General features: G+C 44.1%; 2 protein-coding genes across 2 annotated transcripts; both read left to right on the top strand.

Annotated features, from left to right (window-relative positions):
* Positions 1-208: 208 nt before the first annotated feature.
* On the top strand, positions 209-2,757 carry LOC125763083 (protein fork head). The gene has a single exon (XM_049425884.1). It carries the CDS (start codon positions 1,315-1,317, stop codon positions 2,731-2,733), a length of 1,419 nt encoding a protein of 472 aa, XP_049281841.1. The 5' UTR covers positions 209-1,314; the 3' UTR covers positions 2,734-2,757.
* Positions 2,755-7,506, top strand: LOC125765220 (ras-interacting protein RIP3-like; the record flags this gene model as incomplete). Its single annotated transcript, XM_049430132.1, has 1 exon — positions 2,755-7,506. A coding segment is annotated over one exon (441 nt), but the record flags the coding sequence as incomplete, so codon positions are not given.
* Between the last annotated feature and the right edge of the window lie 6,097 nt (positions 7,507-13,603).

Here is a 13,603-nt window from a genome sequence, read left to right as displayed (position 1 = left end):
AGCAACCCCTCGGCTTGTGATCGTAGCTCCGCCCTTTCGCAGCATTCACAGCAGAACGTCTGTTCCGATTGGACCAAACATTCATCCCCTTAGGCAGGTACAGATGCGTACGAACGCACCAACACCTACCAAGGGTCGTCGCAGTCGGGCGTCACGCACACCGCCGCAAACGCGTCAGGGTCTACACTTAAAGTTTAGGCACTTCAGCTCGAAAATACTGTTTGAAAGCCAAATAGTTGCTGTTCCCCTCTGCAAACAGTCGCATCTTGTCGCTTGTCTGCCACGGCCAGATCACGGGCGACTTTGGAAGTTTGTTCAACATTAGAATATATAAACATCAATATAATAAAGCTCTCTCGCCCGCGCAAAGTGTCCCGGCGGGTGTACTTTTGCAAAACGATTAGCTGCGGGATTTAGCAGCAGCAGCTGCACCAGAAGTAGCACGCAAATCCGCATCCGAAATCGTGCGTTTAATTCGTTCGTCGATCACGCGCGGTTGTTGTGATTGTGCAATTTTCGTTTGTAATCGTTCGGCGGATCGAGCAAAAAGCTTACTGATGTGCTTTTTTGCTTTCGCTGTTGTGATCTAAGATGCGTAACGATCGATCGTGAACGTGATCGTCGATCGGTGGAAGATTGTTCTGAGTCGTGTAAAAAAAAATAAACTCGTGAAGTTTGGTGTGCAAAAAAAGTGAAATAATCGTACGACCAAAAACGGACCTTCGAATTGGGTTATCCTATTTCAACAAAATGTGCAAATAAAACCAAATAGAATTGCAATAATTCGACAACGATGATGCAGTGCCATGCAACTAGTTGTTATACAAATTGCTCCTTCAGGATTTAGTGAGCGGGAAGATCATTGCTCTGTGAAAGACTAACAATAAAGCATTAGAAAAGGAAAGGGTCTAAACGGTCAGCTAGAAACTCAACCAGTGTTTCGGGAGGTAAAGTATTCGGATCAGATTCGTTCAGATTATGCTCGACTAGTGAAAGTTCCCTCCTATGGTGTGTTATGGCGATAGATGTGAAGATGTGAGTCAGTGTCAGGCGATAAGAGTGAACATAGATCATGATTCATTTACCGTACGTCGGGTACGACTTCATGGTGCGTGAGCAGAAGCACCATTAGGTGATAAGCAGAAGCTAGCGCTGTGCTTTGTGCGTAGTGATAGGCAAGGATAACGCTATCAGAAAGTGTATTTACGAGCTTGTCAGTGTGTGTGTATGTGCGTGTGGTGTTAAAGTGGGTGTGTGCGTGTGGAAAAAGGGGAGAAAAGAGAAAAAGGAAAATACAGAGCGATTTAAGAAAAAATGCAAAAGCTTTATCCGGAAAGCTCGATCAACACGAGCAGTAGTATGGCGGTCGGTGGTGGTACCGGTGGCGGCAACATGAGCCCAATGGCCACCACGTACAGCAGCATGAACAGTATGGGTATGGCGGTCGGTGGCATGACGTCGGTATCACCGCAGGGCGGTGGATTCGGGGCTACGGTACTCGGCAGCCCGGGAATGGGTGGGATGGGTGCCGCCATGAACAGTATGTCCGGTAACTGTCTCACCTCGACCCCGATCGGGTACAGCTCGATGGGATCACCGATCAGCAATATGGGTTCGTGCATGGGTGGCAACGGTATGAGCACGATGGCAGCAATGTCCGGCTACTCGAGCGTAGCCGGAAGCCGGGAAGTACTCGGTGATCCCAGCTCACCCAACTCGGTCGCACTGCAGCGGGCACGGACAGAAAAACCGGCGGCTACGTACCGGCGGAACTATACGCACGCGAAACCACCCTACTCGTACATCTCCCTGATCACGATGGCCATCCAGAACAACCCGCACAAGATGCTGACGCTTGCCGAGATATATCAGTTCATCATGGATCTGTTTCCGTTCTACCGGCAGAACCAGCAGCGGTGGCAGAACTCGATTCGGCATTCGCTCAGCTTTAACGATTGCTTCGTGAAGGTACCGCGCACACCGGACAAACCGGGCAAGGGTTCGTTCTGGACGCTGCATCCGGACTCGGGCAATATGTTCGAGAACGGGTGCTATCTGAGGCGCCAGAAGCGCTTCAAGGACGAGAAGAAGGAGGTGTTGCGTTCGCTGCACAAGAGTCCGGCGCACGGCGGCAGCCTGGATGCGGTCGGCAGCCCGGACAAGAAGGATCCGAACGAGGAGCATCACCATCATCACCATCATCACAGCCACAGCCATCACAGCCACCGGACGGAGCATGTGTCGAAGCTGAGCGCGGCCGATACGCACGGCATGCTGAACAGTGCGCACGGTAAAGATGCGGACGCGCTGGCAATGCTGCACGCGACGGCCGACTTATGCTTAGCCCAACAATCTCATTCACAGCATGGTGGTACGCACCATCCTACGCATCACCATCATCATCATCCGGCGCACCAGCAGCTGCAGCAGGAGGAATTGACGGCTATGGTAAATCGTTGCCACCCTTCGCTGCTTGGTGAATATCACTCGATGCACCTGAAGCAGGAACCGGCCGGCTACACACCCTCTAGTCACCCGTTCTCGATTACGCGGCTGCTACCGACCGAATCGAAGGCCGACATCAAGATGTACGAGATGAGCCAGTACGCCGGTTACAATGGGTTGAGCCCGCTGCCCAACTCACACGCGGCCGCGGCCGCCCTCGGGCAGGACTCGTACTATCACCAGAGCCTCGGTTACCACCATGCGTCCACGGGTACGACCAGCTTGTGACATCAGTATCCGCTGGCATAAGTGCGGTTGAAAGGCTACTACCACTTTGCAGACGCACCGACTGTGTCCCAGCACCAACAGCAGCAGCAGCAACAGCAGCACCAGCAGCACCAGCAGCAGCAACAGCAACAGCAGCATCAACAGTATCAACAACACCAGCAGCCAACTGAGCACGACCAGGAATGGTTGGAGCTTGCGCAGCTCAGCAACTCAGCGAACTACGCACGTCACGGCGGTAGCTATCTGCAGACCAATCGTTACGTGTACCATCGTCACCATCATCAACCGCAGCAAGATCAGCATTCGGCACAGCGGCCATCCACCGTGTCCGTCGGTAGTCCCGAGCTGGATGACGACGATTACGAGGACCAGCGCAGCAGAGGGTTTGCCGCGGCATGCAACAGCAGTGCATCGTCATCGAGCAGTACCTCCGATACGTCACCGCACAATATATCGTTTTAGGACGCGCTGCATTCGCTTCTTCAAGCACTGAGCACTGAAGAGACAGGTTGCGGACAAAAGCGTACCGAAGTGGGACAAGCTACACACCGAACCATGCTGGTTGGGCTGTAGGCAAGCGATCGGTGACAACCTGATTGAGAAGATACTCGAACATGAGCGGGCCCCGATCGTGCTCCAAAACGGTTCCATCCGAACGGAAGCCTAAACGGTTGGACGACTTTTGGAGTGTTTTTTTTCTCGAGTTGACTGAACAGTCCACAGACGACCTTCACTGGGACGATATCGTTTTTTTTCTTTCTTCTTTTTCGCCTCTCTACTGGAGAAGATCAACTAGACACACTCTTATGCCGCAATGATCAGCATTCACTCAATGAAGCGGCAATGTCCAGCCATCAAGATAGGGTTTCTCAAAAATTTTCTCAATGAACTTCACTTCCTCCGAGGATCCATCCCGATATGGTTTATTTATCTTCAGTCGTTTTCTGTTTGTCTCCTGTTCCGTTCCCCCCCCCCCCCCCAACTTCGTGTTGGGTGGTTCTATTTTGGCGAGCAATTTGTTTGTCTAAATGCTTGCTGCTCGTACACGTGATTAGCGAACAACCACCAGCGACTTCACGATTGCACCAAGGAAGCCAATAAATCCGGACTCGAGAGTTCAACCGCAGTTCCAACTGTACCTCTTTCGGTGGGATGGAGGAATGGAACGATGCTGCGTGAAGAACCACAAAAACGTAACCTTTTCTGTCCCCGCCACAAATCGATTTTCGAGTGCTGTCAAAGTCCAGCTAACCAAACTCACTTTGTTCGCTTGTCCGAAGTGGCTGCTTGAGCGCGGAATTTCGTTCACCCACGGGTTTTTGTGTCGTTCCGGTGTCTATGTCCCGGGCCCCCGGGGTGTTGTTATTTCTCTGGTAATGGTAATTGTCGTTAACCTCAACACTCGGGCCAACATTCGACTGGATGAACGTTTTATTTATTTCGTTGCTTTTTTTTTTCTTCTTGGGCCTAACATCGTCCCATCTTCTTGTGCGTGACGATTTTTTGCTTTTTCTGTTGGGGAGTTTGCGCCCGGTAGCGGCACTCGAATTGTGAAGTATTCGAGTAGTAGTCACTTTACACGGGTATTCATACGACACGCACGCCAAAGCCGAACTGATGACCTCAATCGGTTGATCGGTGCTGCAACTCAGCAGCAGGTTTCGGAGTAGGACGACCCTGGGCAAAGATGTCGTCTAATGTCGTGGATGATCAGTTTTGGGGAAGGTTTTTCGATAGAACGAACAACGGTGGAATTGTGTCCGATAAGGTTGTCTAACCCTGTGTTCGGATTCTAAAACTAACCAGTTTTCCATCACTTGGGATAAAAAGAAGAGTCGTGAGAGACAGGGAGAGAGAGAGAGAGAGAGAGAGAGAGAGAGAGAAAATGTGTCCATATACGAGAGGTTTTATCAACCTTTTTTTTCTTCTCCCTCTTCAAACACTCACTCTTATTACCTCTCGCACCCAAATTGGGGGTGGAAGTTGGGGGTCGTTTTTTGCTGCCCTTGAGAGTGACAGCTTGTGTCAATAGTTGACGGTATACGGTCCGAAAAGAAGTTCAATTTAACTTCCCCAGATTGATGCTTTAGATTTACTTTCGCAATGTCTAGTGTGCCCATCCCCATTGGGCCATTGGTTCTTCATGGTTGCAGATCCGGTGGATGAAGAGGAGTAGTGGTTTGGTGGGATGTGAAAAGTTTTGGGCCGGATTTTAATGGATTCAATTTCGAAATTGAAAATTAATCATAGATGATGCTCGTGTTTGCAAATGGATGTAGAGCTAGCTGATGCTGATCGGAACCGCTCGTGTACATTTTTGATGAGTTTTATTCGGAGCTTGAAGAACTTCTTGTGGTACATCGGGTGCAGAAGAGGCCGGGTGGTGGGGAGGAAAAGAAACTTTAATTGCCATAAAACTGCATCACCACCATTACCACCGTCACCGCGTGCAGGTGTGAATTCCTAATGTGCTTCCACCACTCAAACGTTACTTGGGTGAATGTCTCATTTTTTGGACACAAATCGAACCTTGCTGTTTAGCTGTTGTATGCTAACGAGAAACTCCGAACAATAAAAAAACAACAACAACTGATACTGGTGTGCTGTGAAATGAACTTTCCTGGCGTTGAAATCGCTTGAGAAACGCTTTCGGACAACCATTACGATCAGGTGTGTGTGTGTGTTTGTGGGTTTGCGCGGCCCAGTGAAAATTATTATCTGTGTTCAGTCTCCCTCTCAGTCGCTTGCCTTTCTTCCCAGCTTACCTGGTCATGTAATGAAGTGTAGCTATCGTGTTCAGTTATCTAAAGAATTAAAATATTTGTAAACTCTGCCGATGCAAGATGACGGTGTGAAGATCACGGTACACGAAAAGGTTTCATTCAATAAGGGCCACAGAGCCTAGGAAGCGACCGTCACCAAATGGACCAGCGTGTTTTTTTTTGTTAGGAAAACAATATGAACGTTGAACTCGAAAATTGAAGCAAAGCATGCAAAACAAAGGCCCACAATCCATCCCTCTTAAATCATCTAAGTGCACAACTGTGTGCACAGCTACACGATACGATAGTTTAATCAAACAAACCGAATCAAGACGAATGCGTGACAAAACGTTCTCTTTAAAGCAAGAAGCAAGAAACTAAGGAGAAACGATGGAAAAAAGTAATGTGCAATTAATCTCTTCGCTATGCAAAAAAAAAAAACACAGCCGAAACAAAAATTCAATCTATCGCATAAACGAATATTGAGTTTAAGATAAACTTTATAATACATTTTAAGTTACTGTATCAATCGTGAAACAATAGAAGATATTTTTTATACATATTTTTTCTTAAGTTTAGCTTATTTACCTTCCACTCTTTTTCCGCTATTACGAGTTTATTTACCAGCAAGACTATCTTGCGTATCTCAGCTTTTGCTTTTCTTCGCGCTTAATTTTTTCCCCCTTTCTATCTAGTTCCAATAGTCAACAACCATAGAGCAACATTAAACCGAAAACACCTTCCCACTAATCAAAACTAAACAACACTACCGTAGTGCGAACACTACATCTGTGTCCGATTTGTTCGAACAGTTGGCGAGGGAAAAAAACGATTAAAACAGGAAAATAGAAAAGAAAATCAACTTTGTACGTTTTAAGCAATTTAATGAATCTTTGTACATATTAATGATATTTTTCTCATGTGCGAGCTAAGGTGATAACGTCAAAGTTGTTTAAGGCAAGCTAAATCAAACGTACACGATCGTTGTAGAATTTATTCACATTCCACACATTCTACCGTGCGGCGTCGCGGCTAAGGAAGCAGTAAAGCAAATGAAATAAAACGTAAAGTTCGCTAATCATTTTCGTAACAAGCAAGATTGAGCGAGGAAAAACGAAAGAAAAAAAAACGCAAAACAAAATCTATAATTTTCCTGGTGCGATACGATTAGCTATTTAGGGTTTTAGTGCGTTAGTGAGATAAATGCGCACGGATGATTCAACTTCAGTCTCATTTTTGGTGCAGTTTTGTTTTGGTAAGGCCGGTACATTTGTTAATAGCTTTTAGTTTGTAGTGGATACCATTTACGATCGTTCCGTATGTTTTGTACCAAAACCCCCAACTAACCTTTTGCGCGGGGGGCCGATGCGAACTATCCGTGCGGGATTGGGTGATCACACTTAGTAAAACAAAATGCCAGAAGGAATAAAGGGAAAGCTAAATGTAGAACGAATTTTCAAGCAGTGAAGGAGGAAGAGAAGAAAAAACAGAACCATCCACACTGATGGTTGATGGAAATTAATGGAAAAATGGCTTCTAAAATGATTGATTGTATGAAATCTTGTTTTCTCGCTCCCTCCCTCCGAAGCGTATGTAGAAAGCTACGTTCCATCCAATCGAATGAGAAAAACACTCATACAGAATTAGTAAAACAAGCAGTAACAACAAAAAAAGACCAGGAAGGAGTAAAAATTGTATAAATAAATTTAAAAAAACAACAACAATCCCAACATACATGTTAAGGAAACAAGTAAAAATGGCGTTGGCTTTCTACCGGGGAAAAACTACGTCAAAACATCCTGGTAGTTTGGAAACGAGACGGTTTTACAAACTGACCACATGTGCGGAACCCCAAACACAATTCGAGTAAAAACTGTGAAACTTAGTGGCATTTTTATTTCCTTTAAAAGAATCGATTAAAACGAATAAGCAAGTGGAAAATTTAAAGAAGAAGAAGAAGAAAAAAGCAGATCGATAATAATAATAATAAAAAGTGATTTAAAAATAATAATCTCGATATGATGGGTGGGTTTTTCTTCTCTTGTTTTTATCTTTGTTATTTTTTCCCTACAGGTGGGGATAAAGGTTTGTAGTATTTACTGGTGGATGTTTTTATTTACTGTTTATTTACTTATATTTATTTACTGATCTTTTATTGACTGGTGGATGTTTAGAAAGTTTTTCTTTTATTTTATAAGTTTTTGTGTGATTTATTTTGCCTTTTTCAAACTCTGTTTTCCGTTACATTGTAAGAATCCGTAGTTCTATTTTTCCTCCTTGATTCCACCATGGAAGGGTTTTAATCGATGCGTCTGTAACACACGCAAGTGTAACATGGCGTGGTACGGAAATGGAAAATAAATAATTGATTTTTATCCTCGTACCTAGAGGTGGGTACTCGATTCAAGCCTCGGAAATACGACCCAGGTAGGTTGGATAAGGTTGAATGAAAATGTTTCATAGTGCCTTTTTCTCTCGCTCTCTTTCTCTCTCTCTCCCCCCCTTTCTACCTTTGGAGAAGTGTCTTTTGCGCATCATCGCATTTCTGGAAAAAACGGTCCTTCATCCCTTGGTGCCATGCTGGTACATAAATCGATTACAACCCAACCCATCTTGTTGGGCCCTGTGTGGCCATATATGTGTGTGTGTAGGGCCCGCAGCTATCCAAGCAGCTGGTTGATATGGCCCAGGCCGTATCACGTTTGATCAGAACCTCAGCCGGGAAGGAAGGGTTATGCCACACCACTACATCCGTTTGTGCAAAATCGGAGCAGACAGCTTTATCTTACTTTAATACTGTTTCCACCCCGCCACCCCATTTCCCCAGGTCTGTTCGCGTGCCCCGGGTGAAAAAGCAAAATTACGCTACATGTTGTGAAGCATAATGCGATAGAATGCATGTATGCGTGATAAAAGAAAGGAAACAGCAAAACGATAGTCCTTGTCCCTGCGGCACGAATTGAGGGGGGAGGGATTTAATGTCCGGCCGGTATACCGAATGATGCCGGTGGAAAGGTAGAGAATGACACGAACAACTGGATCACAGACAGAGTGCCAGGAACAAATACACAGATGAGACATTAGTGTAGCGTAAAAAAGCGCCAGATGAAACATTTACTATTTAACGCTAAAAACCCTGCTAGGGAGATACACAGTAAGAGTGACAGTAAAATAAAAGAGAGAGAGAGAAGGAAACAAAACCGGGAAAAGTCGTGCAAAGCGTCTCCATTCGTGTATTTTCACAAAAAGGGGGTGCAACAGCACAACACCATCAAACACGTAAGAAGCACTTTTCTCCTTATGTTTGTATGTGTACGCGTAACAGACACCAAGGAAAGTAAGTATTTGTACGCTAGTATTTGTGGAATGTTACCAACGCTCTCGTACTACGTACGTCGGGGGAGCAGCATTTTTCCCGGGAAAAACCTTTATTACAAAGCTGAAGGTTGTGAGCGACATTTTCCTTCCCGCGTCCATTTTGAACCATTCGTACCCAAATGTGCTTGGGGAGAGGGTTTTCGACGAAGGAAGAAGGGAAGAAGTTGGGAGGCGGAAAAGTCGATAAGGAATGGCGGAAATCCAACACGGTTCCAAGGGGAGAACGAGAAGGTTGGATTGAATTCCGGATGTGCTAGAATTGTTGGCGAACGAGCACTGGCCCGAACCACTGTCCGTTCAGCTGGGCTGGTGGCGGTTGTGTTTGACACGAAGAACATGACACGGTACCAGAAGAGGCCACTTTTGCCTACGTACGGTTGTTTCGAATGGTACGGTCGGGATATCGTGGCCGCAGTACTACCGTTCGTTCGTGGTGTTGGTGAATGAAATATTGATGGGAAAAATCAATAAAAGGCGAAAAACGTGACGATTTATCTCTGCGCTACGGTAGCATGGAGTTTTTGTAAATTGTTGTGTATAGGAAAGTATGAGAAATTCCCCATAAAGGAAAACCCCCGTAATTTGAAGTGTTTAACTTATGTTGCGGCATTTACGGATGGAAAGGTGAAGTAAAGAGGCATTTAAATTGCAGATAGCCAGAAAATGATGAATAGTTATGGTATATAAATAATTATTGCCATCAGTTTGGGACAACTTTCTCCCTGTCTCTCTATCGCTCTCTATGCAGTGAAACATTATTTCAATCAGTGTAATATGAATAATCGCGTCCAATATTATGCACAAAGCGTTTATTTATTCAACCCATTAACCATTACCTTGACTACCTCCCCCCGTGCCCCACTTAACCGACAAAATCGGCAACCCATTTACGATCGATCTAAAAACCTCTAACCCGACATAATGTCCGTGCGATATCAGCAACACGGCAAAGCACTTGACGCGATGCATCCTTCAATCAAGGCAGGCAGGTGGCATGCAATATATGTATGTATGTGCGCGCCATATGCGCTGGAGTGCATCTTCTTGGCCTTTAATTGTGTAACCGCGATGGTACGGAAATGCAGCATAGAGCTTTGATGTGTGACGGTGGACAAAAACACGGGGTACGGAACTAAGCGAACACAATTGACAAACTCTCCGCAGCTAAATGGAATCGATAAGGTGCTCGCGCGCGAGAAGAAGTGGTCGCCGCGCAAAAACAGCACATATGGAGTGCAACCCAATTATTTAACGAGGAAATACTTCAATTCGGCCCAGAATGAAATCGAACCACTCGAGTTGTGCACTTACACGGACTGACACCATTTTCCATTGTTCGCGAATGGTTGCTTGATTTTTCGTTGCCTTTTTTTTATTACCTTGTCTATTGATGACTTCAAGGAGCATTATATGGGAGGTGGATGGGTTTCAATTTTTTTTTTAATTCCTATTCGAATAGTACGAAGGACTACGACTTAATCAATACTTGAAAGGCATGGTCGATAAATTAAAAAATAAATAAATACTAGAATTTGTCGTGTTAAGGACCAAGAAAGAATAGTTTAAATAAAATAATAAATTGAGGAAAATAATTTCTCGCATACTAAAACGACCATATAATTCACGACCGTTTGGAAGGTAATGTCAAAAAGACATTTAGAAAGACAAATAAAATTAGTTTTTACGGGAAAGTATTGTAAATGGCATTTGTTTGATAATTATTTTCGTAAAACAGCCTTAATTTAAACAAGATTTTATTTTCTTTCCTAGAAGTTTATATCTCATGCGAAAAATTTTTTAACACACTTTTTCAGCCTGATTCTTCAGTTTTAGTTTTATTTAACTTATTTAAAGAAAAAAAGTCCAAAGTATTAAGTTTAATATCAGATTTTTTGTTTATTCATTTCACTTTTTAAGCCCTTACTTGATGTTGTAAGATGAAGTTACAATTTAAAAGCGATATTTGTTTTAATGGACATTTTTCAATGAGTATAATTCGTTCAGAAATATTAACAAAATGTCCTTGGTTGATAATAATAAAAAAAGATAATTAAAATGGAAATTGCTCTCGAGATGAAGCAATTATTTATGTTTTATTATATTTGTTTTTGGATCTCTCCTTGTTACTACTAAAGCAATAGTGAACTAATTTCCATGCTTCAAATTGCAATCGCTTAAACAACCCGTAAACCCATCAAACCCGCTAAAATTTATCGCTCAACAGATTCTGTTAAAAATATCCCACGTGCGTGTGTGTTTGTGGGTATCTATTGTGCTGGCCACTAAAGATCTTTCGGCTAATCCACTGGCTCTAGTCATAATCACGCACCGTGGCAAAAAGCAAAACATTTCCATCCGGCTTCATCATTCGACGATGAGTGATAGTGCGTAGTGGTGCCTGGTATGGTTTTATGTACAGCACGCCATGGCCGTCGCAGGGCACGATTAAACAAATAGCGTGCCTTCAATCGGTGTGCCACGCGCGTCTGAAGGGTTTTTGGTGTCTTTGGGCTTTGTCGGCGATAACCGTTGAAGATGATGCCGGTTGATTGTTGTGAAGGAGCTGGGCCAAATTCCCCCCCAGATCCTGTGACACGTGTTGACGTGAGGTTCTCGCTATGGAGAAGCTTTTCCACCGACGTCATGCATCTAATGCGCAAGGTGTTCATGAGTGTGGTTGCGATTATAGTGCAACTGGTGCTAGTTTAATGCCCTTTTTATCTACTTGGCACTGTATCGGAGAAGGAGCAGGAAATTGTCAGTATAAGAAAATATTCGATGGTAGAAAATTATGATAATGCAATGAGAATTACAAACCATTATATAGAAGTTTAGAATGTTTATAACCTTTTTCAAACATAGCTACTAGTTAGTAATATTCCTACCAAGCGCAATAGCAAAACAAGTAATAAATGGCAACATCAACAAAGGCATGTGTAGCAAAAAAGCCAAACAAATCTGCCCGTCAATCGCTGTTATCAAAACAGCGCACCATAATGGTTGATGCGACATGTAATAGATCCACCGCGGTCAAACCGAAATTGACGTTTTATGTTAACAGCATACACGTACGCTCCCACCAAAGCAAACAGCGGTATAACGTTCGGGCACCGGAACCCCATTGACCCCAAACAAAAACCCGACAGACTGACAGCAGAGGGTTGGAAAATTCATACTTTTACCGCATTGGGTTCACATTTGCCTGTTCCCTCGTAAAAGAAAGCATCGACGGGCAGAAGCGTAAGTGCTGCAAAATCAAACCACATCCACCATCTTCCTTGTGTGGCCAGTGCTGCCAGTGCTGGCGTCGCAACGATTTTCGGTTGGCTGCCATGGCTGCCGCATTATGCAAAGGCTATCGATATATTTCCTTACCTCTCCTGCAAAAAAAGCCTTTCTGCCAGGTTTATGGTGAACATTATTCAAACTGTGCCAAGCATCATCCTTCATTTTGATACCGGGTAAAACAACAAAAAAGATCACTCTCGCCCTCCCCACCCGCATACTCTCTCGGCCAGACGTACACATTCACTGATTCGCATATTTTATGCGATGTGGGGCTTCAGCTTTCAACCGCTGGCTGGCTGCTTCCCCCGGAGTAGATGGCAATTGGTATCGCAGGACGTAAGCAGCTTCGCGCTGAAAATTTATGATGACATGCACATGAAATAATGTAGAAGGTGTTTGCCGAATGATAAGAAATTTTCGTTAATTTCTCCACTCACTCACCCGGCATTTTGTGGCATCTGCACGCCGGTACTGGTGCTGACGTGCCCGGTTTCGTCCCACATAATGGGTGCTCGTTAGCGTTTAAATAAATGTATGCAAGTGTTCAATGTCGCTGGCCACCATTTGCTTTGTTTTGTCTGTTTTTGTGCCACCCACAGTTACGGCCCGGAACCGGAAGCGCCAGATAATCGAAGTCACTGATTTTATGCATAATCATAAACCCATTAACATATCCCTCCGGAACCGACTCAGTATGGGTCGTTTCGGTCGTTCGGTTGACGTATAAAAAGCAATGGGATGGCGATTCTCGGATGGCAATTTTATGACAACCAAGGATCGTAAACGGTTCGGGCATCAACTATCGTGAGTGTGGTAGCGTGCGAAACGAATGGCACAATCGGGGATGACCTAAATTATTGAACGAATTTCAAAACAAATGACTTTGATTCGATAAAATCACCAATGAAAAGGAGGCCTTTTTATGGTGGAATATTGCTTAGCTGGCAGATTTCGGTGTTTAGCTGTGTGCTATGTTATCAAACAAAACCGTGATGAATAGAGGGCAATCCTTGAAGCATTTTTATTGAAAGATGATAATAAATTTGAATCATTTTATTACTAGCTTATAACTAGTGCAAATATTTGTATAGTAGTGTCACCCCTGCAAGGATAGTATATAAGACATGGAGGAAGGACTCTATTCTATCTTACTCACAGATCTTATGGAGTCCTTAGCATACTAAACAACATGCTTGTCAAGATGATTAGTTGGATTTATCAACGCAACGCTCTCAACTTCAATTTTACTTAATCTCAACTTCATGTCTTTACATACTATCCAAAAATTCTCTCTCTTTTCTCTCTTCTTGGCATTTAACGACCTTACAGGTCACGCCGGCTATTTCTGGCTTACTAGACTTATTTTACCATGTAGTCGGAGAGTCAGTCCTTGCTACGTCCAACAATCCAACAATTCTATTATAGGTATTCTTCAGAGCTTT

Source organism: Anopheles funestus, chromosome 2RL (genome assembly GCF_943734845.2).
Source record: "Anopheles funestus chromosome 2RL, idAnoFuneDA-416_04, whole genome shotgun sequence".
Lineage (NCBI taxonomy): Eukaryota > Metazoa > Arthropoda > Insecta > Diptera > Culicidae > Anopheles > Anopheles funestus.
The sequence above is the reverse complement of the archived record's forward strand: the minus strand, read 5'-3'. Positions and strand labels throughout refer to the sequence as shown.

What these genes read in the sequence shown, in the direction of transcription:
- LOC125763083 (XM_049425884.1), top strand. Translation starts at nt 1,315, where the DNA reads ATGCAAAAGCTTTATCCGGAAAGCTCGATCAACACGAGCAGTAGTATG.